Genomic DNA, 23,873 nt, shown 5'->3' with positions numbered 1-23,873 from the left:
CTGTGTGCTCTCTCACTCCGCTTTGTCTCTCTTTTCACCCTTTTCTGTCACCGTAGCAAACCTCCGGGCATATGAGGCCTTTAAAAAAAAAATATATATATATATATATATATACAAAATGTAGGGGTTTATGTGTGCAAATAATAAACGCATGACGGCCTGCTGTGTTACCCAGCAGCAACGGCTCTAATGTGTGAGAATGTGAGCTTTTGTGTGTGACTGCCAAAGAAGAAGGAAGGAAGCAGAGGCGACGCAGAAAAGAGATTCACCAGCATGTCAAGTCATGTCATCACTGACGGCAACAAGAAGGAAAAGGGGCCAAGGAAGCCGAGGAACGAGGAACCCGTAGCAGGAGCCGTAAATAATTCAAGTCTTTCAGGCCTTACTTACAGTTGCACTAGCGTGACGTTGATGCCCCTGCTGGATTTAAGGCGATTGGATGAAGAAGAACAATGGCTGGATTAGATCGCCGCTACTGGCCGTTATGAGATTAGGACCCAGAACCGCGTTTGTGTGTCTGAGGGTGTGCGATTCACCGGTAAAAAGGGGAAAACACACACACACACACACACACACACACACATACACACACACACACACACACACACACACACAGGGTGGACGTAGAGTCATGCAACCAGGAGACTTGCTTCTTCTCTGGAAAAAGAGACAAAGTCGGCACTCAGTTATCAACACGTCTAATAACTGTGTGCACAGGTGTGTTTGTAGCTGCAGGGGGTCATTCTGGCAGCTGTATGCTTGGAGGCGGCGGTGGAACTGCCCATTAGTCCGAACTCCCATTAGGTTAGGGTTACTGTTCGGGTTACGGTTGCTGTTAGGGTTTGGGTCATTGTTAGGGTTAAGGGAGGTCGGACCAATTTGTCTGACTAATGGGAGGTCGGACCAATGCCAAGCAATAACGACGCGTTGTCGTTGGGTTATCAGCTGGCTTTATCATTGCTTCTGGCAACCTTGAATGCAGGCCTTCTTTCTATTAACCCTTCAGCCAGAACCGGAGTCTAGCCATGTTTCTTAATGATTCTCAAGAACTCCCGCAAACCCGTGCGCACACACCTTTCCCAGGAACACGCACGGCCACTTAACGGGATCTTGACACAGACACCAATAAACGGTGAAACACAAGCTGGAACACACAACTCAAGAAATATATATATATGTATATATATATATATATATATATATATATATATATGTATATATATATATATATATATATATATATATATATATGTGCACATATATCCCGTACGAGAACAGTGGAGGGCGCTGTGTCATTCTCTTCGTACCACTCACACGTTAGAGCAATTTCAAAACTGAAAGTGTCTCTTTAAAACGAGTACGTTTGGTAAAAAAACAACAAAAAAACAACAACAACATAAAAAAAAAACAACCCAAAAAGTATGAACTGCAATTGCAGAAAGGGAAATATTAAACAACCACAACACCAACAATGATTAACAGATCAACAAAATGAACTAATAATTCATTCAAGATACACATCGATATTGGATCGATGGCAGTGCGGGGCACATCGCGTGTTTTTTTACCATACTTTCACTTCCCTTCTGCTATTGAGTCCGTCCCCCCCCCCCCCCCACCACACACACACACACACACACACACACCCCTTGTCTCCGCGGACGGATATTTTGGAGGGTGTTTGCGGCCTCGTCATTGGTTGGTGGTAAATGAACTATCCACTTTTCGAAAGGCACCCATGAAAACAACACGAGCGGAAACTCTCTCTCTCTCTCTCTCTCTCTCTCTCTGTGCCAGAACTTCCTCCTCCTCCTCCTCCTGACAGACGCACTTGCCGAGGCGCATCCTCCGCCGCTCTGCTCCGCTCGGCCTCGGTCTGTTCCTTTAAAAGCTCAGCCCACGCCTCGGAAGGAGAGCAGAAGCGGCTTGTTCCGGCTCCTATTCTCTTGTGTTTTTTTTCCTTTTTTTTTTTCTTTCTATCATTTTCTTTTTCATCTTTTCTATCGGCGGGTCGCACAACTATAGTGCCACTCCTGCGGGCTCACGCGCACACTAGTCTGTTTTCCACCCCCCCTTTTCTTTTCTTTTCTTTTTCTTTTTTGTGTGCTGCTGCTGCTGCTGCTGCTGCTGCTGCTGCTTCTGTTTGTTGTCGTTCATCCGTCGAGGCAGCAAGCCTCCACCGCCACAACCTCCAACAACCACCGAGGCGGAGTGATGCGTGATGTGTTAGCGGTGCAGCAGCAGCCATCCGCCCGTGGAGGAGCGCGGCGGAGAGGCGCAGCTCACGCAGCATCACCGGCGGAGCGATACCACCTCCACCACCATCACCAGCAGCAGCAGCACCACCATCACCACCATCTCCCATCAGTCCAGCCTTAAATCGAGCGGCTCTGAGCAGTCATGTGCAGCGGGGAGGACGGCCGCCGGATCGAGCCTGGAGCCCGGGAAACGTGTGCGACGCGCAGCTAACGTGCGGGCAACGTACGCCCTCCGGGACCTAACCGGAGCACTCCCGCACCGCGGATCCGGTTGCTGCCGCCGCCTCCGCCGCTCTTGTGCCAAACTGATGAGGATCTTCTTCTTTTTGCTGCTGTGCTTCGGGTGAGGAGGAGGAGGAGGAGGAGGAGGAAGAGGAGGAGGAGGATGTTTATTCCGGAGCCGTTGTGCGTTGCTGCTACTTGAGGTGGGTGACCCTGCATTCTGCCCTCCTGTTTGGGTGTGATTGTGAATAGTTTCGTAGCTTAGCTTCGGAGCTGCTCATTAAGATATTATGAGCCTGTATCTTGTTTGATTCCCCCAAGCTGATCATGCGGCTACTGCAACTGGTGCTTCTGGAGTTCTCAGAGTGTTGGTGGTGTTTGTAGAACACTTCCTTCACAATCTGGGATTTAAAGCCAGTGCCTCTTTGAAGATGACAGCAGCATGTTGCTGCTTGAGTTTGTGAATTATACCAACCAGAGTGATGGTGCACAAACGGGAAATTCACCGCGTGCACTTGGATGGCCGTGCTCTCCTTCTGCTGTGGTGTTTTGTTGTGATTGTGTGCAAACGGTTTGCAGCCTAAAGACGCCAAGCGACTTGTTTGTTTGTTTGCCACCAGATCCACTTTGTGCAAGTGGTGCTGGTGCAGTTTCTCTCTGCCGGCTGTGCTTTTCGTACATCTGTGGTTTCAAATTGTAGACGTGCTGCGGCAGGAGTTTGTGATTTGACTCAGTGGATCGACTTTCGCTGACTCCCGGTGAAGCCAGAGGTGAGTTACTTACCCAGAGGTCCGCGCCACTTTCTCCTGCAGTCTTTGTGTTTTGTTTTGATTGTGTGCAATCGCGCCGAGCATTAACACATGATGTCACTATCTCGTGGTTTTTGAACGAGCTGACTATGCAATTTCTGCAACTGGTGTTTTGAGTCGTGTTGAAATGTTTTTTGCCGCATAGTATTGGATCAGGCTAAAGCATTTCCTTCAGGACGGCACTAAAATGAAGACCTGCCGCAGCAGGAGTTTGTGATTTTGCCACCAGTGTACCAAGTATACGGCAGTGTGACATTTACAGTGCACATTTTCTTGGAGTTCATGTTTGTTTTGATTGTTTGTTTTGCACAAAAATATCACACTCTCTCTCACGCACACAAAAACAACCCCGACTTGCTGGTGGACAACAGGTTTCCTGGCGCTCGAGAAATGTTTGTCGAGCGAACTGGAATTAAAATCAATGTTTTCTTTAAGGCCACCTCGAAATTTGAAACGCACCAGCTGCAAGAGTTTGTGATGTTACCACCGGTGTTGACTGGCTGGCACACAAATGTGAAATTTTGTTGTGCAAGAGGTGCAAAAGGTTAAATTCATTTTGTGGTTTCTTCAAGGACGTTCAAAGACAAGATCTATTTCACCCACAACTGGTCCTTCAGTGTGCGCGATCGCAGTGCAACAGTTGCCCTGGGTGACGTGCTGCTGCAGGAGTGTGATATAGATAGATAGGTAGACAGAGATACAGTGTGAGATTGAGGTGAAGTGCACGTGAATCAAAAGTGACTTCGCTCGAGCTTTTTTTGTTCTTTTCAGTGTCGCAACAATCATTCACCAACGCTCCCTCATGAAGTTCAGGCTGTAGTTGGAGGTGTTACTGTGTAACCCGACGCAGCAGCAGCAGCAGCAGCAGCAGCAGCAGCAGCAGCAGCTTGCTGACTGAGAAACACTTGCTTGTGGTGGCTTCAGTTAACTCGTCTTGTGCAGGTTGGGTCCGCGCTGCACTGTGTGCACGGCTGCCCTAACCCAGAAACCACACACACAGACACACACACACGCTGTGTGTGACAGCCACTATGAATAAATTATCACACCTCATCCTCCCAGTGTGATCGGCGGGGGGGTCGGGAGGGGGGGGGGGTGTAACACATGATACCATGGAGTCAAACGTACAACGATTTCCTTTTTTCGCTGTTGACAAGTTTTTGCAGCTTGATGACGACATTTTACAGTTTTGTTTTGGTTTGGGTTTTTATTTCAGCCCCTGGCTTGCACGTGTATTCCCACACAGGCGACACGGGTCTGAGGTTGGCGAGCGGCGTTAAAGTTTAACTCTTTCGCCCTCTCTCTTTCTCTCTTTTATTTTTTATTCAAGACCATTTTTTAAAGTCAGTAAATAAATAAAGAAAAGCGCACGCAAATATAAAAATAAAACGAAATACGAACCGACTCCCAAGGTGCGTCTTCGGTCTCGCTGTGCTGAACCCAACAGCACTTGGTTCCCACGCAGGTCAGAGGTCAAAGGCCTCGGACGACACCTCGCTGTTTCCCCGCCGCAGAGAAGAGGGCAGTGGCCAGCTGGAAATTTTTTATTTTTTTTTTATATTATTTTCAGGAACCAAAAAAAGCACAAAAAAAAATAGCACGCTGATCATAAACCAAGAGCCGTGAGTCATGTCAAATTTCCACTTTTGTGAAAAGAACCGCAGGAGGCCTTTGATTCGCCGAACCGAGCAGGAAGTGAAACCCCCCCCCCCGAGACGACGCAACAGATTAGTGGCGCTCATTAATATCGTCTCGTGCTCTCAGGTTCCTCTGCCGCCGCCTGTTAAATGCAAAGACCTCAGAATCTCGTCGTGGGACTCCGCCAACGCACACACACACATGCACACACGCGCGCGTGCTGTGGCTTGACTCACATTGCGTTTAAATGGCAGCGTCGGCGCTCGGACCCTCCGCCGCCGCTCTCTGACTGTAAGGTTCAACATGTGCTGCCTGCAGGTGCGTGGCTGTCTCTACTCTTCCTCTGTGCTGTGACAGACATGTGTTGTCGCTAGGGATGTTAAAAAATTAATCGATTCTTGATTAATTGTCGATTAAGAATTTAATTGGTTAAATTAAATTAGTCACAATTAATTGAAGATTTTGTACACATGGGTTTTTATTGTTAAATGCCATGGTGTATACCTGTATACCCAGGACATGTTACTTTTAAACAGTTTTTTAAATTATTTTTTTTTAGAAAAAGTTGAAATGTGGCCCTTTAGAAGTCAACTTAAAGTCAGAGGATGAATGTTGAGGGTGATTTTTCTGTTCCCTAATGCAAAAATTGGTCACATTGGAGACCCAACATTATTTAAGGGTTAAATAATGTGTTCCTTACACATTTGTCAATGTGAAATTTAGGTCCTCAGGAAAAATAGCCGCTTATCAAATAATCAATCGTTAATCGATTGATTAGGTCAATCAACTACCGATTAATGAATTAATCGATCATTTGCATCCCTAGTTTTCGCGTATTTCTTTTTCCAATCTCAACTCTTTCTGTTGAAATGTGACTTCTAGACGCTGTGTTTTCAGCTGGTTTCCTGTGGAGCCTCTTCGAACCCTCGCTGATTCAAAATGTTTGTCTTGATCTCTCTAGGAAAATGCAGATACAATATTTTTTTTAAAGAATAGAACAACTCAAGGCTTTCGCCGATGTTGGCGTGAGAGTTGTGAATATTATTTTAAAAGTGCGACATTGTGCAGAATTCACTGTAATCTGTGTTTCTGTCCTGTCCGTGAACTCCCCAGGAGTGAGGAACGTGCGCTAGACGCTGAACATTGAGACACACACACACACTTCTGGAAGTCAGACCTTAGTGTGATGTCACAAAGGGGGTACTGGCACTTATGCCAGGTTTATGACCTGAAACCCCAGCTGGGTTTTTGCTCTGCTGTGCTTTGCTTTTACCTTGTTGGAAGCATGTGGAAGGCCCGACAAAGCTTCGGTTTTAGCAGGAGGCTGCAAACAGAGGGCTAAAGACACTTTTTTAAAAAAAACATTTCTCCAGGTGAAAATGAAAATTATAGCTCTGCTGTTGCTCACTTTTGGGTCTGCGTTCGCTGCAGGAGTCGCGCCAAGCGTAGCCACAGATGCTCCTCTCTAACACGGACGGGAGGCAGGGAGGGAGGCGAAGTCCAGTCGAGGACTCGCTGTCCCGAGCCAGCTGATAGCTGCTTGCCAACTGTGTGCAGCAGCCTGCAAAGACTCATCCTCCGCTCACCACTCAGAGTGGGCGGCTCGGCAGGCCACCGGCAGATCTTCTTCTTCTTCCTCTTCTTCTTTCACCACCAAGATCCGTCTTCTTTTGGTCGGGAGGGCATGCAGCTCCCAACCTTTTGTGGAGGGGGTCTCCATGATGAGCACATGGAGAAGTCGAGGTGGTGACACAGCACGCCCCCTCCTCCCTGTCACAAGACTGATTATTATGCTGTGAGGGAGGGCTTTGTGTGTGTGTGTGTGTGTGTGTGCATTCGGGCAAAAGTACAATCACATGGTTGTGAGGTACTTTTTGCATTGTCACTGTGGCAAGGTGAAGAGGGCCCAGACGGCCTTCGAACCCCAGAACTCCAGTCGGCCAAAGGGATGCCCCCTTGGCCCACTAGCCAGGGCGCATGATCGAATTGTAGGCATAGTGACCTTGCCACATTCTGGCGTTGTCAGTAGGATCCATGGAGCACTGGGAGTGGGTCCATGGATTCCTCATGCGTGGCAACCTGTGCGGAGAACGAGGATGTGCTTGTGAAACGAGGCAGTTGAGGGTCCCTGTCACTGTGCCTGCAATTGATCATGTGCCCGGGCTACTGGGCCAAGGGGGCATCCCTTTGGCCAACTGGTTATGTGTGTGTGTGTGTGTGTGTGTGTGCGTGTGTGTGGCTCAGCAGCGGGAAGCTGCTGCCCGTCACAGCACCTGTTGCTGCTGCAGCTCCGTGACAGGAACAGGACGCAGTTGTGCAGAGGAGCAACAGCAACAGGTGGCTGTCAGGCGGTTGCTTGCACCACTCCTTAATCCAGTGTGTGTGTGTGTGTGTGTGTGTGTGTGTGTGTGTGTGTGTGTGTGTGTGTGTGTAGCAGGGGAGGTGTTTCATTATTTTCTTTATCTCCCTCTCTATCGCTCCTCCCCTCTTAGTTTCTCCCCCAATCTCTCCCTCCCTTTCTCTCTCTCTCTCCCTCTCCCTCCCTCCGCGGGGTGTTACACCGGTCGCTCACTCGCTCGCTGTTACACACGCAGGCGCACGCACATGCACTTACACACGCACACATCGCTCGGGCTCCTCGCGGAAGAAAGGAAGCATGAGGCGCGAGGACAGAGCGCAGTTGGCCGCGCGGCCGAGAAGAGCACGCGGGCCCCGAGGTGCGTAGAAAATAGAAAATAAATAAATAAATAAATGAAATGCCTTAATCGAAACCGCCGAAGCTCGCGCGGAGGAGTTAGAAGGTTGGAAAAAAAACAACCTTTGCTGTGACGTGCGGCTCATGCGTTTCGATTTCTTTTGTTTGTTTCACTAAAGTCAACTTTACACGGAGGTTTTTTTTATGGCACATACATACAGATCAGTTTGATTGTTTTGTTGATTGTATGTCGATGGATCGAGAAGTTTAATTCCTGTGCTCTATTTCAAGGGCGTGCGCGCGCGCGTTCGCTGCAGGAGAACTCGGAATTGTTGTCAGCCGTCCAATCACTGGCGCTGTGCCGTGTGGGAGTTAAACTGCGAGTCACTTTGAACTTTTATTGAGGAAGTTCATAGACATAAGAGATCATGTGTGATTGATTGATTTATTAATGCATGACATTCATTTCAAAGTCCCAGGTGTCTGTTGATATTTTAATTTACGGGCGTAAACAACTGCTTACAGCTGTGTTTTCAGATGACACTACTAAATGCTACACAAACCTCATTGTGCAGGATTTTTGCGCGACAGCCAAGTCCTTTCAGACATTGCATTTATGCTGATGCGAATGATTCCCTGCTATATTAGTGTGTGTATGTGCATGCCTGTGTATTCCCAATTCCTCCTCTGTCAGAACACCAGCTGTTACTTTGGTGAACACTTTGAACAGGTGCAACGGGCTCTCAAGGCAACAGGTGCTGGCGAGCTGCTGCGCTAAAAGCGCTTTGCTCAGTCAGTCAGAGTCAAATGACGGCTAGATGGCGTTTTTTGAGCTAGTTTTTAGTTCATGGCGTTTTTAAAAGCTCTCGAGTCAGGCCACAATTCTGTGTAAAAACACCTCTATGTTCCTTTATTTCAAATGTGAGACTTGTGGAGTTTTAGATGGGTTTTATATGAAGAAAGAGCTGCAGCACTAGTTTCTGTTCCTCAGTGTGTCCCGCCAAATGCTTCTTTTTTTTTGTTTTTTTGGCTTTTGCTAGAAAAACAAAGCATTTCGCTGCTCAGTTCAGATAAAGCACACATTGAAAAATCTAAAAAAGTGTTCCCATTATTGATTCCTTTCCAGAATCCCTTTGCTACAATCTCTCAGAACACAAGTGATGTCTTTAAAGTAGCTGCTACTTTTATTTTCCCAACAGTCTACCGCTGTCAAACTCTTTGCTTGTGGTTGAAAATGATCCGCTGAGCTGGAGCTGCTATGACTTCAGCCTCTGCGACTCTGACCCTTCCCTCCTCATCCTCATCCTCTTCCTCCTCGCCCTCACAGAGGCCGTCGACGCCGACCAGCCGCCGCCGCTCGGCTGGCATGAACTCCAGCTGAGCTCGGCGGCGCCTCCCCCCGCGGCAGGATGCCGGTGCAGGCAGCCCAGTGGACCGAGTTCCTGTCCTGTCCCATCTGCTACAATGAGTTTGACGCCAGCGGCCACCAGCCCATCAGCTTGGGCTGCTCGCACACCGTGTGCAAGACGTGCCTGCACAAGCTGCACCGCAAGGCCTGCCCCTTCGACCAGACGCCCATCGGCACAGACATTGACCTGCTGCCCGTCAACTGTGCCCTGCTGCAGCTGGTCGGAGCTCAGGTGCGTCGCTCCGGCGTGTAACTCACTAAATTATTCTTGTCTTATTAAATAAACTAACGTTACGTTAAGAACTGAGGCAAAAGTCGAGAGTGCCGAGCCATATTTTTGCTGGAACGTCATCGAACATTGTTATTTTTTTTTATTTATGTTGTTGTGTTTTGTTCTCCTTGCCACACATGCCACCAAGTGGACAGGAGGGTGAATTACAATTCGTCCAAATGTTGGACAAACGTCAAAATATTTCGCTATTTTAATAAAAGTCTGTCAATTAGCTACTGATGGAAAATATCAGGCTCATTCCGTATGTGTGTGTGTGTGTGTGTGTGTGTGTGTGTGTGTGTGTGTGTGTGTGTGTGTGTTTGTGTGTGTGTGACAGGTTCCAGTGGTGCAACCGGTGAGCCTGAGCAGCCCGGCGGAGGTGGAGAACTACGAGGTCTGCAGGGTTTGCGTGGAAGAGCTGGCTCTCTACTTGAAACCCATCAGTGGAGCTAAAGGTGTGTGTGTGTGTGTGTGTGTGTGTGTGTGTGTGTGTGTGTGTGTGTATGTGTGTGTGTGTGTGTGTGTGTGTGTGATGTTCCGTTTCAAAACATCGACACTCGTGTGTGAAGCTGCTGCACCTGGAAAGCTCACCTGGCTCACCAGATGGAAGCCTCCTGGGCTGCTGGATTCGATTCACGAGCGTCTGTCTGGTCAAGAGCCCAGAGAGAAACGCCTGGCGGAGGAGATTCATGACAAACAAACCTTGGAAGATGATAGGACGAACCATCTGCCTGTTGTGTTTAAAGCGTACGGACAATGACATCATTTCCACTCGTCCAGTCTTCTTCCTCCTCCTCCTCCTACTCCTCCTCCTCCATCTCCTTTCTGGGTTTTTGACCTGCAGCTTGCAGCAGTCGAGCTAAACAGATAAATAATTAGCTTAAACAAAACAGAAAAAGAAAACAAATGTGCAGGATTTTGCCCTGTGACTCCAGGCTGCGTGTAGCTGTGCTCAGTGCTGGCCCCTTCCTGCAGGTGTGCCCACCCTCAGCCCGGGCGTGCTCAGTCGGCCCATGCAGAGGAAGCTGGTGACCCTGGTCAACTGCCAACTGGTGGAGGAGGAGGGGCGGGTGCGAGCCGTGCGGGCCGGCCGCTCGCTGGGCGAGCGCACCGTCACCGAGCTCATCCTGCAGCACCAGAACCCCCAGCAGCTGTCGGCCAACCTGTGGGCAGCGGTCCGGGCCAGGGGCTGCCAGTTCCTGGGACCTGGTGGGTTCGCTCTTCATTCATTATTTCTCAATCTGGGAAATCGGATTTGAGCTGGAACTTTGAAAATCAAAGATGAGGTTTTTTGCAGATCAATCAACCTAAAATAACCAACATTATTATTTTTTTTAATAAAGTTAAAGGTGAACAATTTAAGCTTATTTATACCCTTTGTGAATTACATCATGCGTTCCTCATTATTACATTAATTTAAAAGCAAGACATTGGGTTTTATCAATCTTGATTACGCACAGTCTTTATTAACACTTTTGCCAAGGCAGATTGATTTACGTTTTTGAAGAATGTATTTTGACATGGTTACTGTGTTTTTGTTTTGTTTTTTCCTCTTCCTACGTATGAACACACATTGAATTATGTAGGTAACAATAAAAGTATAAAATAATTATATTTAAAATCTTCAAAATAGCCACCTTTCATAAAAAGCATATTTATAATTATTTAACATGTTTTTAATAATTACTAATAATAATTACATTTATCATGTAGTATCTATCTACAGTGTAGAAAGTTGTAAAGATTAAAAAAAACAAAAAAACAAAAAAACATTGCATGAGAAAGTGTGTCCAAACTTTTGACTAGTAGTCTATATACATTTTTAGCAGGCCTGAATTGGGCCAGAATTACTTTGGTGTAAATCTGTTTGTCCTGTGTGTTGAAATGTGCTTGCGGCTGCTGGTGTCCAGTGATGATTACTCATAGGGCAGATTCTGACCGGGAAACTCTCCCGTCATGATCACAGAATGAGTTCGTCAAAGTGTCTGAGGACGCCACTAACTAGAAACTAGTTATTTTCATTCGACCAGTCGGCACTGCTAAAACGTATATGTGCCCTCCTCCTACCCCTCCTCCCACCCCTCACCCTCTTCACCCCCCCGGCAGCTATGCAAGAAGACGCCCTGAAGCTGGTGCTGCTGGCCTTGGAGGACGGCTCGGCCCTGTCTAGGAAGGTGCTGGTGCTGTTCGTGGTCCAGAAGCTGGAGGCTCGCTTCCCGCAAGCCTCCAAGACCAGCATAGGCCACGTGGTGCAGCTCCTCTACAGGGCCTCCTGCTTCAAGGTGTGACGCGGCGGCGAATGTGCGTGCGAGCATGTGATATAAATGGGAGCATTGAGACGGGAGGAGGCCAAACAAAACCGCCTCAGTTCCTGCAGAGTCTAGTCTGGTTAAATTGCTTTTTGAAATTTTATTTAAATGAATCTCCTCGATTACTGACGTGCTGTCTGAAATGCAAGTTAAGAAAACAGAAGAAAAATAGCAAAATTTTATCCTGATCTTCTGTCAAATAAGTTTTATTTCCCAACTCAGCACGACCTGATTGGTCGCTTCAACTTAATGCATCATACTGCACCAGCTCCCTCCATCTAACAAGCATACATACGTCTTTGTGTGTGTGTGTGTGTGTGTGTGTGTGTGTGTGTGTGTGTGTGTGTGTGTGTGTGTGTATTTTTACTCCCGTTATCCAACGACAGACATTGCTGGCCCGCCAGACACGCCAGCAATCCGCTCATGACGCGGCGACAGCCTATATTTGCTTCCCCTGCAGGAGTGTGTAGGCGTCCCATTGGGCGACAACTTGATGACCTTTGACCCCCCACCCCCTCTTGCATGTCTTGTGATGATTACTCATAGGGCAGATTCTGAGAAACAGCCGTTTCATCTGATCTGAATTTTGAGTGTATAAGTCTGAAGACGCCACGCGGGTTTGCACTGGTCTGGAAATTATTATTAGCGAGCGAGTCTGGGAATTGGCGCCCCCTCTGGTGGCTTTATGACCTGAAAAACACATTATGCAATGATTCCCAAAATGCACTGAATTCTTCTTGATAGAAAAAAACCCTAAAAATTAAACATTGGACAAAAGGGGAAGGACAACAAACTTGCAAGGTGATTTTTTCCCCCCTTGTCTTCAAGGTGACAAAGCGCGACGAGGACTCGTCCCTCATGCAGCTGAAAGAAGAGTTCCGCACGTACGAGGCCCTGAGGCGGGAGCACGACGCCCAGATCGTCCACATCGCCATGGAGGCGGGCCTTCGCATCTCGCCGGAGCAGTGGTCGTCACTGCTGTACGGCGACCTGGTGCACAAGTCGCACATGCAGTCCATCATCGACAAGGTGAGAGAGCGAGAGAGAGACAGAGAGAGTGACAGAGGTGCTGCATTAAGCAGAAATGGCTCTGAGTGCCTTTTTGATGGCTGACAGATTGATTCTCAAAGGTAGAGCTCGTGACCCGAGAGTGTGAAGCACACAGGTTGGTTCAGGAACAGCCTGTTGCGTGGTTTTATTTTAATAATGTTATTCCGGCCACGACCAGATTGAGGGAGGGACACAGAGTGAAAAGGAGCAGTTTTTTATTGCTATATTCAGTTCTTGTGCAATTCCAGGGGTAATGTGAGTCAGTGGGTCTGTGTCTTGAGTCGCTAACAAGCAGTCGTCGCCCCCTGCTGTGTGCCCCTGGAACAGCTCCAGTCTCCAGAGTCGTTTGCCAAGAGCGTCCAGGAGTTGACCATCGTCCTGCAGAGGACTGGTGACCCCGCCAACCTGACCAGCCTCCGGCCGCACCTGGAGCTGCTGGCCGCCATCGACCACAACCCCGGTAGGTGTCTACACACACACACGCACGCACAACCCCGTCACCCTCATCATGGCTAACACCATCATGGCTTCCTGTTCCTGGCGTGCCTGGTGCAGATGCTCCGCCGCCGTCGTGGGAGGAGCTGGAGAGCGTGATGTTGGCAGTGAAGCTGGTGGTTCACGGCTTGGTGGAGTTCATCCAGAACTTTAGCAAGAAGAGCCACGATGCTCCGCAGGTGATAAAATATATATATTAGACAATTTGTCTGTGAAGGTTCTCAGTCGTCCAGGTCATCTTAAAGGTCCAGTGTGTAATATTTGGCTTGATTTATGATTGTTATATTGGTAAAAGCTTAATATACTGCTCATAGATACATTAATAAAAGTGTTGAATTGCAGTAGAGTATAAGTCATTTGGTTTTCCTACCCGTTTCGTATTTGAAGTGAACACTTTAAATAAACCAACGAAGAAGAAGGTGGACACAGTATCCAGGTTTGGATGTGCAGGCCACTGTAGCTCACTGGCAATCTTGGGAGGGGGAGAGAGAGTGAAAGTTGCTGTAATCTATAATATAACCCCTTGATGTTGCAGTTTCTTCTTCAAAATCTCCAAATATTACGCGCTTAACCTTTTATGCAGAAGGTTTAAGTTGAGGCCACTGGACTCACAAAATCAAATCCAGTGGCCTCAACTTGACCCTTCTACAATAAAACAATTACAAGCATGTTTTCAAGCAGGTGCATGCCGACTGTGACTTGGTGTCTTTGCTGCAGCCGCAGGCCAACAGCAAGTACAAGACCAGCATGTGCCGAGACCTCCGGCAGCAGGGCGGCTGCCCAAGAGGCAGCAACTGCACCTTTGCACACACGCAGGACGAGCTGGAGAAGTGGGTGCATTATTATTATGAGTTGTCTGTTTTGTTTTGTTTTCATTTCACACGTGTGGTGTTCAGAAAGTGGAAGTAAAAGAAAAAAACAAGAACCAGACTGCTGGCTGGTTGTTATTCTCTTTTATCATGTCAATTTGTTGTTTTGCCATTGTTTTTTTCTATCTCGGTGCAGTGTCTGTGGAGTTTTTTGTGACTCTTTGCCACTTCCTGTTATTTTTATTTCTCGGATCTTGCTTATGCTGAGCGGCCTGCCTTGTTATGGCCCTCACAAACTCTCCACTTCCTCCCTTCAACAGATTCAGATTGAGGAACAAGAAGGGCAGCGGCGCTGGCCGCACCTTCCCACTAGCGCCGGGGGTTATGGGTAAAACCTTCGCCACAGAGGGCGGCCTCCACACGGACGCCTCTGTGGCGGGGGCGGGGCAACCGGGGTCAAAGACCCCCGTCGAGAGCCCCGCAGTCCTGTCGGAGGTGGCGGTCCCAGGCTTGTCTCACCCCCAGCTGATCTCCAGAGGCCCCGACACGGCAGAGGAGACCAAGAGGGCGGCGCCAAATGGCTCGGGCGCCACCAAGCCCGCCGAACAGTGAGTGACTGTTACCATTCAGGGTCCTGAGTCCTGATTGGTCACATGACCTGTTGGTTGGTGTGTTTGACTGCATCAGGAAGGCCGTCAGTCCTCCTCCCAGGAGCCCCGGCAGCCAGCCGCCCGCGGCCTTGTCGCCGCTCGCTCGGCAGAGTGAAGGCCCCACCCCCTCCGCCGCCGCCGCCGTGGCCAAACACGCCCCCTTCCTGCTGCACCCGGCCCACCAGGCCTCGCCCTCTGAGCTCTACTACCCGGAGCCCCACCCTGCGTACGATGCAGCTCATTACCCAGCGACCTGTGAGTGTTCAGTTTTGTATCTTTGCCTTGATGCACAAGAAAAGTGTTTTCCTCCTTCACACACACACACACACACACACACACACACACACTCACACACACACACTGACCGGACCAGGTACCATCTGCTCCTCTTCCTCCACCTCCAGGCTCCTACTACCCACCCACCCTCCACCCGCCCCACCACAAACCCTGTATGGCTCAGTTCCTGCGCTCCTCCCACGTCGCAGAATCCTCCTTTCCTCCCTCCCACCCGCCGCCTTCCTCCTCCTGCTCCTCCTCCTCACCCTCCTCCTCCTCGTCCTCCTCTTCCTCCTCGTCCTCCTCGCCGGGGTACCTGCCCCACCCGCCCAGAGACCGGATGGGACCGCCGGCCTTCCACCCCCACCCGGGCCAGCCTCAGTACGGCCCGCTGGCGCCCGCTCACGGCGTCTACGCCCCGCTCTACGACAGCAGGAGGGTGTGGAGGCCTCAGGTGAGCGCTCTCAGCCGCATCCTCCTTGATTCTGGTTGCTTGTCACTCAGCGACTGTTCCCTCCTATACCCCCCACCCCCATTGCAGCTGTATCACCGAGAGGACGCAAGGAGCAACTCGCTGCCTCCAGAGGTGCTGCACTCCTCCGTCTACCAGCCTCCACTCAGGGAGAGATTCAACTCTCTGGACAGCAACTACTGCTCTGGCGGCGAGCACAGAGCCGCCCTGCACAGGGTGAGTGTCGGATTATTATTATTTCATTTATTTATTTATGTCTCCGTGTCTGCACAGCACTCTCTACTGCACCAAGCGGCATCATCCATCCTTGACTTCTTCTACCTACCCTGCGTACAAGGAAATCAGGCCTTAGTGATTGTCGCAAAGACTTGTTAAGTGACCACACCTTCCAGTCAACTTGGTATTTCCTCCCTCTTCCAAGCTTGCAGCGAAGCATCGGTTTTAGCAGAGAACTAAGCAGGAGACTGTTAACATGGGGCTAGTAAATGTGCGCAGTGGGTGAAGTGGAGGATCCGCACTAAGACCGGCAGTAGCGAGGAGATGGCGATCACTTCCTGTCTTCAAACTCATCACCAGGCATCTTCTTCTTCTTCTTCTTCTTCTGTTTTTCCTGCCGCTTCCTGTTCCTTTTGCTTTCTCTCTGTGTTTTTTTCCTGTCGCGCCTACGCTTCATCTCACCTCCACCTTCACTTGGCAGCCGCAGAGCCGCAGCTCCAGCCTCCACTGTAGTCCTCCCACTTCTCACCCAAATATGTCTCTGCCTCCCCCAGCGGCCTCCCTCCCCCTCCCCCAACCTCCGTCCGCCTCCCTCCTCATTTTGTGTGAGTGACAGGATGACTGCGGCGACGGCAGCATCTATGCGCGCTGTTTGGGGTTATTATTATATTTGGTGCAGAGCAGACTTGAGGAAGGTGGAGAGCTGAGAGCAGAATTCTGTTTTGTAACAGCGGCAGTCACGTGTCTGCATCACTTTGCACAACAGTGCAACCACAAGTGATCCGCAGGTGTGTTTGACCTGCTTGTTTCCGCTTGCTTTTTGGAATAAACAGCGTGAAAGAGTGATAAAAAATTTCAAATGTGTTTTATTTTTTTATTTTTTTAAGAAATTTTCATTTCAATTGTTGCATTTGCTCCCCGCAAAAAAACAAAAACAATATAAATCCATGTTAACTGTCCTCCTCCAGGACTACGGCCGAGTTCCTCTCGGTTACGAGGATCTGTTCCGCAGGAAGCAGGAGCAGTGGGCTCACCACCACCACCACCACCACCACCACCACCACCCGCACCACCACGGCACCAGCAGCCGGCCGTCCCAGTCCTCCCCCATCTTCACCATCGATTTTGGAGCCGAGGTAGGACGAAAAGAGGGAAGCAGGAAGCGGGAGGAATCTTTTAAAAGGCAGCGGCAGCGTCTGAATCTTGAGTCGCCCGGAGCAGTTCAATCCTCGTCATTATTTATTCTTATTATGATTCCCGTGGTCATTAGTGCCGCCATTGTTGCAGTTGCCTGAAGCCGGTGGCAATAAAGTGCTTGTTTACCGCGCAGTTTAAAAAAAAAAAATATCTGTGGGATTTAATTCCAGTGCCATAAGCTTGTGTCCAAAGCTATTTATGTGGGAGATAGTTGCCTAGCAACTGTGGTGGGAGATATCATAGCTCTGTGTGTGTGTGTGTGTGTGTGTGTGTGTGTGTGTGTGTGTGTGTGTCTCTAACGAGCGGTGACTCAGACTTTCAGCTGCGCGAAGCTCCGTTTAACAGCGTGTCAGCTTGTTTTTCTCGTTCAAAGTTAACTTTTCTGCAAAAGACGCGGCAGAGACCTCTCGTTATCGTCAGGACAAAAAAACTCAACTCTCAACATTCCTTCGGTGCAAGACTTTCTGTCTCGCACACCGTAAAAGAGAAAGTCAGCCATTGCTTGGCCTGAACTCGGACATCTCAACATCATTTAACATCCGTCTGGGTGAAAGACGTCACGCCAGGCTTCCATCTGTGACACACAACCGCAGTGATAAAAAAAAAAAATGCGTTAATACAGAGAAAACTCAAAGAAATTAACAAAACATGGTAGTAAAGTTAAAAATGACATCCAAAATGGCCCAAACGGGTGTTAAAAGTGTGAAACTGTGGAACTGCAGCACTGCTTTATACATGAATATGTATATATGTGTATATATACAATACAATATGTATATTTATTCATCTCACTGCCTCTGTCTGTCCTCCAGCATGTGGAGAGCGGTGGTGGTGGTGGTGGTGGGGCCGGCAGCGGTGGACAGTGCCTGGGCTGCAGGTTCCGAGGCGAGGAGGCTCTGACCCACTACTCCCCTTGGTCGTGCGGCACCATCGGGCCCTGCCTCAGCCCCTTCCAGCCCGACAAGCTTGCCCACGGCTCGGCCCGCTCCTGCTCGGAGCACCCGGTAAGACGGGCTGCGTGGGCTTTTTTTTTTCCTTTCTTTTTTTTTTTCTTAAAGATCCAGTGTGTAATATTTGGAGATTTTCAGAAGAAAAGGCGACATCAAGTGGTTACATTTTAGACTGCAGCGCTCTTTCTTTCAACCCTCCCTCTCCCGAGCTTCCCTGTGAACTACGGTGGCAAAAATCTTGGACATCTCACCCATCTTCTTCTTCGTTGGTTTATTTAAGGACGTGAGCGTTCACCCTAAATACGAAATGCACTGTCATGCCACCTGGATTGTCCACACCAGGCTTCCTTTGAAATACAGCAGTGCATAATGGCAACTAACTGGCAGCAACACCCTTCTTCTATGTATATTCCTATATATAAAAAAAAGAACTATTCAATGGATAGGAAAACCAAATATTTAGCTTTTACCAATACAAAAATCACTAATGAATCCACATTTTACACACTGGACCTTTAAATCTCCCAAATGTTGCCTTCTTTCTTTCTGCTCAGGATGTGGATTCTAACAGAGGGGGCAGCGGCGGAGGTGGCAGCGGCGGCGGCGGCGGCGTGGGCAAGCGATGGCTCCACTCGCTCGACCACTACCGGCGGCTGAAAGATGAGGACCCCATCATCCCCTTCAGCGAGGCGCCCATCATCTCCAAGTGGGGCGCCATCTCCCGCGTGGCGCGCACGGGCTTTCACACCACCGAGCCCTTGCAGGCCACGGCGTGCCAGGGCGGTGCCGGCACCACGCCCGTCAACTTCAAAGGTGAGAGAGGCGGGTTTAACCCTTTTCATTGTCCAAATGAAATAAATGAGGAAAAGTAAAGTAAACAATTTTATTGGCTTCCCTTCTGACTACAGATTACAACCCGCAGCAGGAGCACGGCGACTACAGGTGGCGCTCTAGAGGGTCGGACTCTTCCAGCCACTCCAGCTTCCTGGAGAGGTGCGTCTCCCGTCGCCCTCGAACGCAGCATGTCGAGTGACACTTAAAACGATTATATTTTTTCCAGCCTCTGCCGTGCGTTAACAGAACCGGAGCCGCTGAGAGAAGCACATTAGGGGGCTGAGGAAACCTCTGATTTTTTTTTTTAGCATGTTGTTAAGCCTCACTGAAAGGTAGAAGGTCAACTTTGACATAAGGAAAAGGTCAAAGGTGTCTGCAAAGTTTTTTGGGAGACAATTAAGGCCTTTGTTGTTGGCCAAAATTTCACTTTAGAAATTGAACTCATCCGCTTCCTCATGTTGTTGGTCACACTTCAGTAAATATATATTTTTTGTTCCCAGTGAACATCTTTGCTCGTCGGAGCTTCACGGCCGCAGGCTGTCGCTGAGCAGCGGTGAGAAGCTGCTGTCTGAACTGCAGCCCCACGCGGCCGCCTACAGCCGGGACCAGAACCGGGCCGAAAGCGAACCGGACTCGGGTCGGGACATCGAGCTGGAACTGTGCGCTCTGGACCTGGAGGACGCGGAGCGGCAGGAAGCTCAGGTAAGCATCATGGAAACCACTGGAAAAAAAGAAACGTCATCATCTCATCGGCGCTGGTGTTCCTCCCAGGACGGCTCCCGCCTCCTCCCACCTCCCTGCTCCTCCCCCGGGGTGGAGCTCCCCCAGACGGAGGGTCTCGCCTCCAACAAGCTGAATGCTCACCTGCTGAAGAAGATGGCCTTCAGGTGACCTCCAGTGACCTCCACAGCCAGCTTCTAGTCTTGTTGAGCTGCTTCCTATTCCCCTGGCTGCCTCTCTTCCTGTCCCCGCAGGAAGTCTCTGTCTCCTGGACGACTGGCCGTCGGCAAGGTGGCCCTCCGGACCGCGGCCCCCCGGCTGGGCGACGCCTCCGGCCACGCCTGCCCTGGACCGCCGGGAGCACAGGTGCTGCTCAACGGAAGCTAAAGAAAGACAAGAGGAAGAGCTGGAAGGCTGCTTTTTCCAAGCCGGACTGGACCAGACTAGATCAGACCAGACTGGACTGGACCGGACTGGACCAGACCAAACAGGGCCGGACCGGACCAGAATTAACCAGACTGGAATGGACCAGACCAGACCAGACTGGACTAGACGGTACTGGACTGAACAGGACTGGACCAGACTTGACCAGATCAGACTAGATCGGAGCAGACTGGACCGAACTGGACCAGACCATACTGGACAAGATTGGAACAGACCGGACCAGACCAGACCAGACCAGACTGGATCAGACTGGAGCAGACCACACCAGACCAGACCTGACTACATTAGACCAGACCAGACTAGACAAGGCCAGAACAGACCAGACCAGACCAGACCAGACTAGACCAGACCAGACCAAACTGGACAAGGCCAGACCGACCAGAACCTGCTTCAAGCGAATTCAACATAATTCCAGCCTTTAAGAGGTGATTTTTTTGTCCGAGCAGCAGAAGATCCTCACTTGTCTTTGTGGAACCAGACTCTCGTCGAACAGCATCTTCTTCTGCACCAGAGTTGTGTTTTTATGTTCTCCAATCATGATCTTTCCTGCTGTTGTCTCAACGTGACGCAGTAACTGCAGGATTTCAGTTAGTTCCTTTGTCCGTATTTATTAGTTCCTTCTCAACATGAAGGCTCATTCTCATCGAGACAAGTTTCCCATCAGTTAGGAGGAAGTGGCCGCAACATCAACCAGACTCGCAACCGCACATCTGCGCTTGCCGTGACATTAACAGAAAGGAAACTAGTCGGTGAATAGTGTGCTCTGGTTCCAAGTTGACATTTTTTAACACCGAGCCTTTTCAAATCGTACGAGTCGTTTTTTTTAACTCTTTTGTTTTTGAGCTGCCGCCACCTGGTTTCTCATTTTACTGACGGTGGAAATCAACAGACACAGGAAATAAAAGGCGCCACAGGTTAGAGGATATTCCGGCCGCCACTTTCATGTTGCCGGGGGCAGCCTCCCCCGCCCACGGCGACGCCCTCACACAGCTCAGTCGTACCGCCGTTTGAATAAAACCTTTGTTGCGTAACATGTTTTCACAGTCGTTTCCCCCCTCAGATGACAAAAAAAAGGGGAGAGAGACAGAGAGAGAGAGAGAGAGAGAGAGAGATGCATGTTGCAACGAAAACAGACGCGGCGCCCCGGGCCTGTGAGAGAATAAAATAGCTGGCAGCAGACAGAGGAGTCGACTGTGCTGCGCTGCGAGGAAAAAAAATGGAAGAAAAATCATCCTGCCGAGTCATATGACTCTCTGTCAAACCCTCCCAGGCTCCTCTGACAGTCATGAGACGGCGCAGCACAAAGAGGGAGTGTGTGTGTGTGTGTGTGTGTGTGTGTGTGTGTGTGTGCGTGCGTGCGTGCGTGCGTGCGTGTGTGCGTGCGCGTGCGCATGTGTGTGTGTGTTTGGGCACCTCCGTCATCCTGTCTCATAGGGAGTCACGACGGGAGAGAGAGGAGGCCTCAGAGAGGACGATGATGCAGCTTCTCGCTGCCTCCTTACATTACGTGCACGCGCGCGTACACACACACACACACACACACACACACACACACACACACACACACACAGCTGTGTGTGTCATCCAAAAACCGGTGGCCTTCCTCTCCACGTCACGCCTCCACGCTGCCTTTGGCCCGGCTATCTCACTCCTGTCTCGTCACCGTTTTAAACTGCTTGCGCCGGTTTGTGCGAGCCAGTGTGTGCGTGTGCGAGACAGCCGTCCCCCTTGTGTTTCCTCCGCCACACTGTTCTCCAGAACTTCCTTTAAAGGTCCCGTGTTGTGCAAAATGAAACTTTTCGCCCCCTTGGTTTTCCAGAAAAGCAACGACGAATGAAGAAAAAGTGCATCCCGCTGCCGCTAAGGTCCACTTTGCAGAACGCCTGCGCTTGGACGCAGCTCCGCGGGGCCCTGTGTGATGTCACGCAGGGGAGTGATACCTCTCACCCCCCTCACCCAAGCGTCGCCCATGCCCTGCCCTCACGAGAGAGCCGCTTGTTTTTGTGCGGAAGGCCCAGCAAAGCATCAGCTTTCGTCAAAGTCCGGCATTTTTCTAGCAGAAGGCTGTCAACAGCGGGCTAAAAATGCACTTTCCTGCAGATCCAGAGGCTGGAATGGATAGTGTGGTTTTTCTGAGCCTGCTGCCACAACATGAGACCTTTAAACAGTTTTTTTTATTTGTTTGTTAACTTCTGTGAAGTTTCTCGTCGAGGTTTTTCTGTAACTTTATCGCTTTCTACTGGTGTTCAGCACTTCGCTCCGACCAATCCGATGACCCCGGCCGTTCCCTCTTAATCTGTAGTCCGTCATCGACGCTGCCTGCTCCCGCTCACTCGCCGTGCCTCGCTCCCTTTTATAGACACACAGGCAGTTTTTCTTTTTATATATATATATATATATATCACGTAGCTCAACTTGTTATCAAGACCTGGGAGCCCTCGGCTTCGTTTCACATGTGAAGTCAATACAGAGAGAGAGAAAAAATGTGTTTACCCTCCTGAATCTTGTGAGATTTGGGCAGAATGAATCGAGCCGTTTTACAAAGCTCCTTTCCTCCTTGAATCTCTCGCCGAGGCCGCTCGCTCGCCGCCTCTGAGGGTTGTGTTTTGCTTTTAGAGGCCACGGGGGTCGGAGAGAGGTCAACCCTCACTTTATTACACCCGGCTGAGCTTTTAAAGAGGTTCTGAAACAGAATCAGAGTCTACAATCTGGTTCTGAAACTTTATTTGTAAGTTTGAAAGGCAAGGGTGTTTTTTTGCACCTCCCCCAAACCCCGCCGAGTTAAAAAACAACTTATTCCTGTTGTTGCTCTGCATCTGTTTACAGCGTTTGCCTTCCAAAGTCATAGTGCCATACGGTGCACACTGTACAGCACCAAGTCAGTCGCTTTTTCATCCCCACGCCAGGTGACTGGGGAGAAGTTGAGGGGGAGGAGGGCTCGGCCCTTGCAGTCCTGCTGCGTGCCAGCAGAGGGTGCTGCAACGGGGCCTGGCCTCGTCCTGGAGTTGCTCAGGGAAGTTGCTCAGCTGCTTTTTGCTTTTTGTTTTCAGTAGTTTTCAGTAGTTTTTGTTTTTCAACAAATCTCGTGGACTTATTCAATAGGGGCTTTGCTGATAAGTGAAGCTTCGCCTGCTGCGTGCACGTGCTGGCGGTGTTGCGCCGACGATATTGTTTGCCAGTGTTTACTTGATTTTCCCGTCGTCGGTCTTTCTTTTCTCTGCGCCTCCCAGTATCAATATTAGCTTTGCTGCCTCTGTTCTCCGTGGGAAAGGGCAGCAGCTCGCCGCTGCGGTTTCCCTCTTTTCTTTTTATTTGAAAAACAAAACAAAAAACGCACTATCGTGAATATTTGAAGTTTGAAACTCTGCACTATCGCCCCCCCCTCCCCGGCACCTCGTCCCGTCACTGCCAGACGTCTTTCGCCGTGCGTCCCGCCGCCTCTTGCATGCACTGTTGCCCCTCCCCCCGCGGCGGCGGAGGAGTACCGACGAGCCTGTAGTTGTGATACAACACACACCCAGCGCTGTAAGAGTTCTGCACACGCCCACTGTGTGGCCACGTCAAAGTGCTGAAGTTTTGCTTGCAGCGTTTTTACTTTGTTCTATGCTCATGACAATGAACTATTGTTTGATAGAAGTTATTCTTATTGTTGTTATGAATTATCAATGACTTTTAATCGTTATTGCCACATTTGATTGCCGTTGTGGTGATTTTTTTCCCCTTCTTCCTCTATTCGTATTTGGCTACTTCTGTTTTGAACTTGTTAAGGAATATTTTTTTTTTTTTTTTTAAATCGGGCAAGAAAAATGTCTCATGATTCTGTTTTATGTGGAGATGAATCGATGCCTGTGTGTTGATCCTTTGATGAACCAATATGTTTTTTGGACTATTCATGTCTGTATTAGACATTTTATGATTTTTGAAAATCTATTGTTCGATTGAAATGTAAATGAATTATTAAGAGATGGTACACATCCGTCATTGTATACAGTCTGGCACCATCATTAGATGGACGCTCATTTATACAACCTGTGATAACCAAGACTATTAAAAGTTTTTAGCTCATCGGGGAAGCGCTGTCTCCTTTCGGATGGAGGAAGCTAAAGTCCTTTCAGAGACAACGCATTCCAAATGTCCCCGCGGTGAATAA

At 49.5% G+C, this 23,873-nt stretch overlaps 1 protein-coding gene across 5 annotated transcripts; it reads left to right on the top strand.

Moving 5' to 3' along the window:
• Positions 1 to 1,813: 1,813 nt before the first annotated feature.
• Positions 1,814 to 22,822, top strand: rc3h2 (ring finger and CCCH-type domains 2). 5 transcript variants are annotated; one of them, XM_076044839.1, is made up of 20 exons: positions 4,522 to 5,245; positions 8,950 to 9,262; positions 9,639 to 9,756; positions 10,277 to 10,510; positions 11,408 to 11,583; positions 12,439 to 12,639; positions 12,988 to 13,120; positions 13,216 to 13,334; positions 13,873 to 13,985; positions 14,285 to 14,572; positions 14,652 to 14,869; positions 15,019 to 15,344; positions 15,432 to 15,578; positions 16,547 to 16,714; positions 17,588 to 17,779; positions 18,280 to 18,538; positions 18,634 to 18,718; positions 19,060 to 19,261; positions 19,331 to 19,446; positions 19,534 to 22,822. In XM_076044839.1, exons 2-20 carry the CDS (start codon positions 9,032 to 9,034, stop codon positions 19,664 to 19,666), a joined length of 3,459 nt encoding a protein of 1,152 aa, XP_075900954.1. In that variant the 5' UTR covers positions 4,522 to 5,245; positions 8,950 to 9,031; the 3' UTR covers positions 19,667 to 22,822. The 5 variants fall into 5 exon arrangements, with proteins under 5 accessions (XP_075900951.1, XP_075900953.1, XP_075900950.1 ...); XM_076044836.1 differs by lacking the exon at positions 4,522 to 5,245 and adding an exon at positions 1,814 to 2,601 and having other exon boundaries at positions 19,060 to 19,446; XM_076044838.1 differs by lacking the exon at positions 4,522 to 5,245 and adding an exon at positions 1,814 to 2,683 and having other exon boundaries at positions 19,060 to 19,446.
• The last annotated feature ends 1,051 nt before the right edge of the window (positions 22,823 to 23,873 follow it).

Source organism: Nelusetta ayraudi, unplaced genomic scaffold (genome assembly GCF_046127955.1).
Source record: "Nelusetta ayraudi isolate G7.1 ecotype Tasmania unplaced genomic scaffold, CSIRO-AGI_Nayr_v1 ptg000083l, whole genome shotgun sequence".
In the NCBI taxonomy this organism is placed as follows: Eukaryota; Metazoa; Chordata; class Actinopteri; order Tetraodontiformes; family Monacanthidae; genus Nelusetta; species Nelusetta ayraudi.
The sequence above is the reverse complement of the archived record's forward strand: the minus strand, read 5'-3'. Positions and strand labels throughout refer to the sequence as shown.

What these genes read in the sequence shown, in the direction of transcription:
- rc3h2 (XM_076044836.1), top strand. Translation starts at nt 9,032, where the DNA reads ATGCCGGTGCAGGCAGCCCAGTGGACCGAGTTCCTGTCCTGTCCCATC. An exon ending in CTGCCAGTTCCTGGGACCTG is followed by an intron (nt 10,511 to 11,407) that starts GTGGGTTCGCTC and finishes CCCCCCCGGCAG; the next exon opens with CTATGCAAGAAGACGCCCTG. An exon ending in ACAGGGCCTCCTGCTTCAAG is followed by an intron (nt 11,584 to 12,438) that starts GTGTGACGCGGC and finishes CTTGTCTTCAAG; the next exon opens with GTGACAAAGCGCGACGAGGA.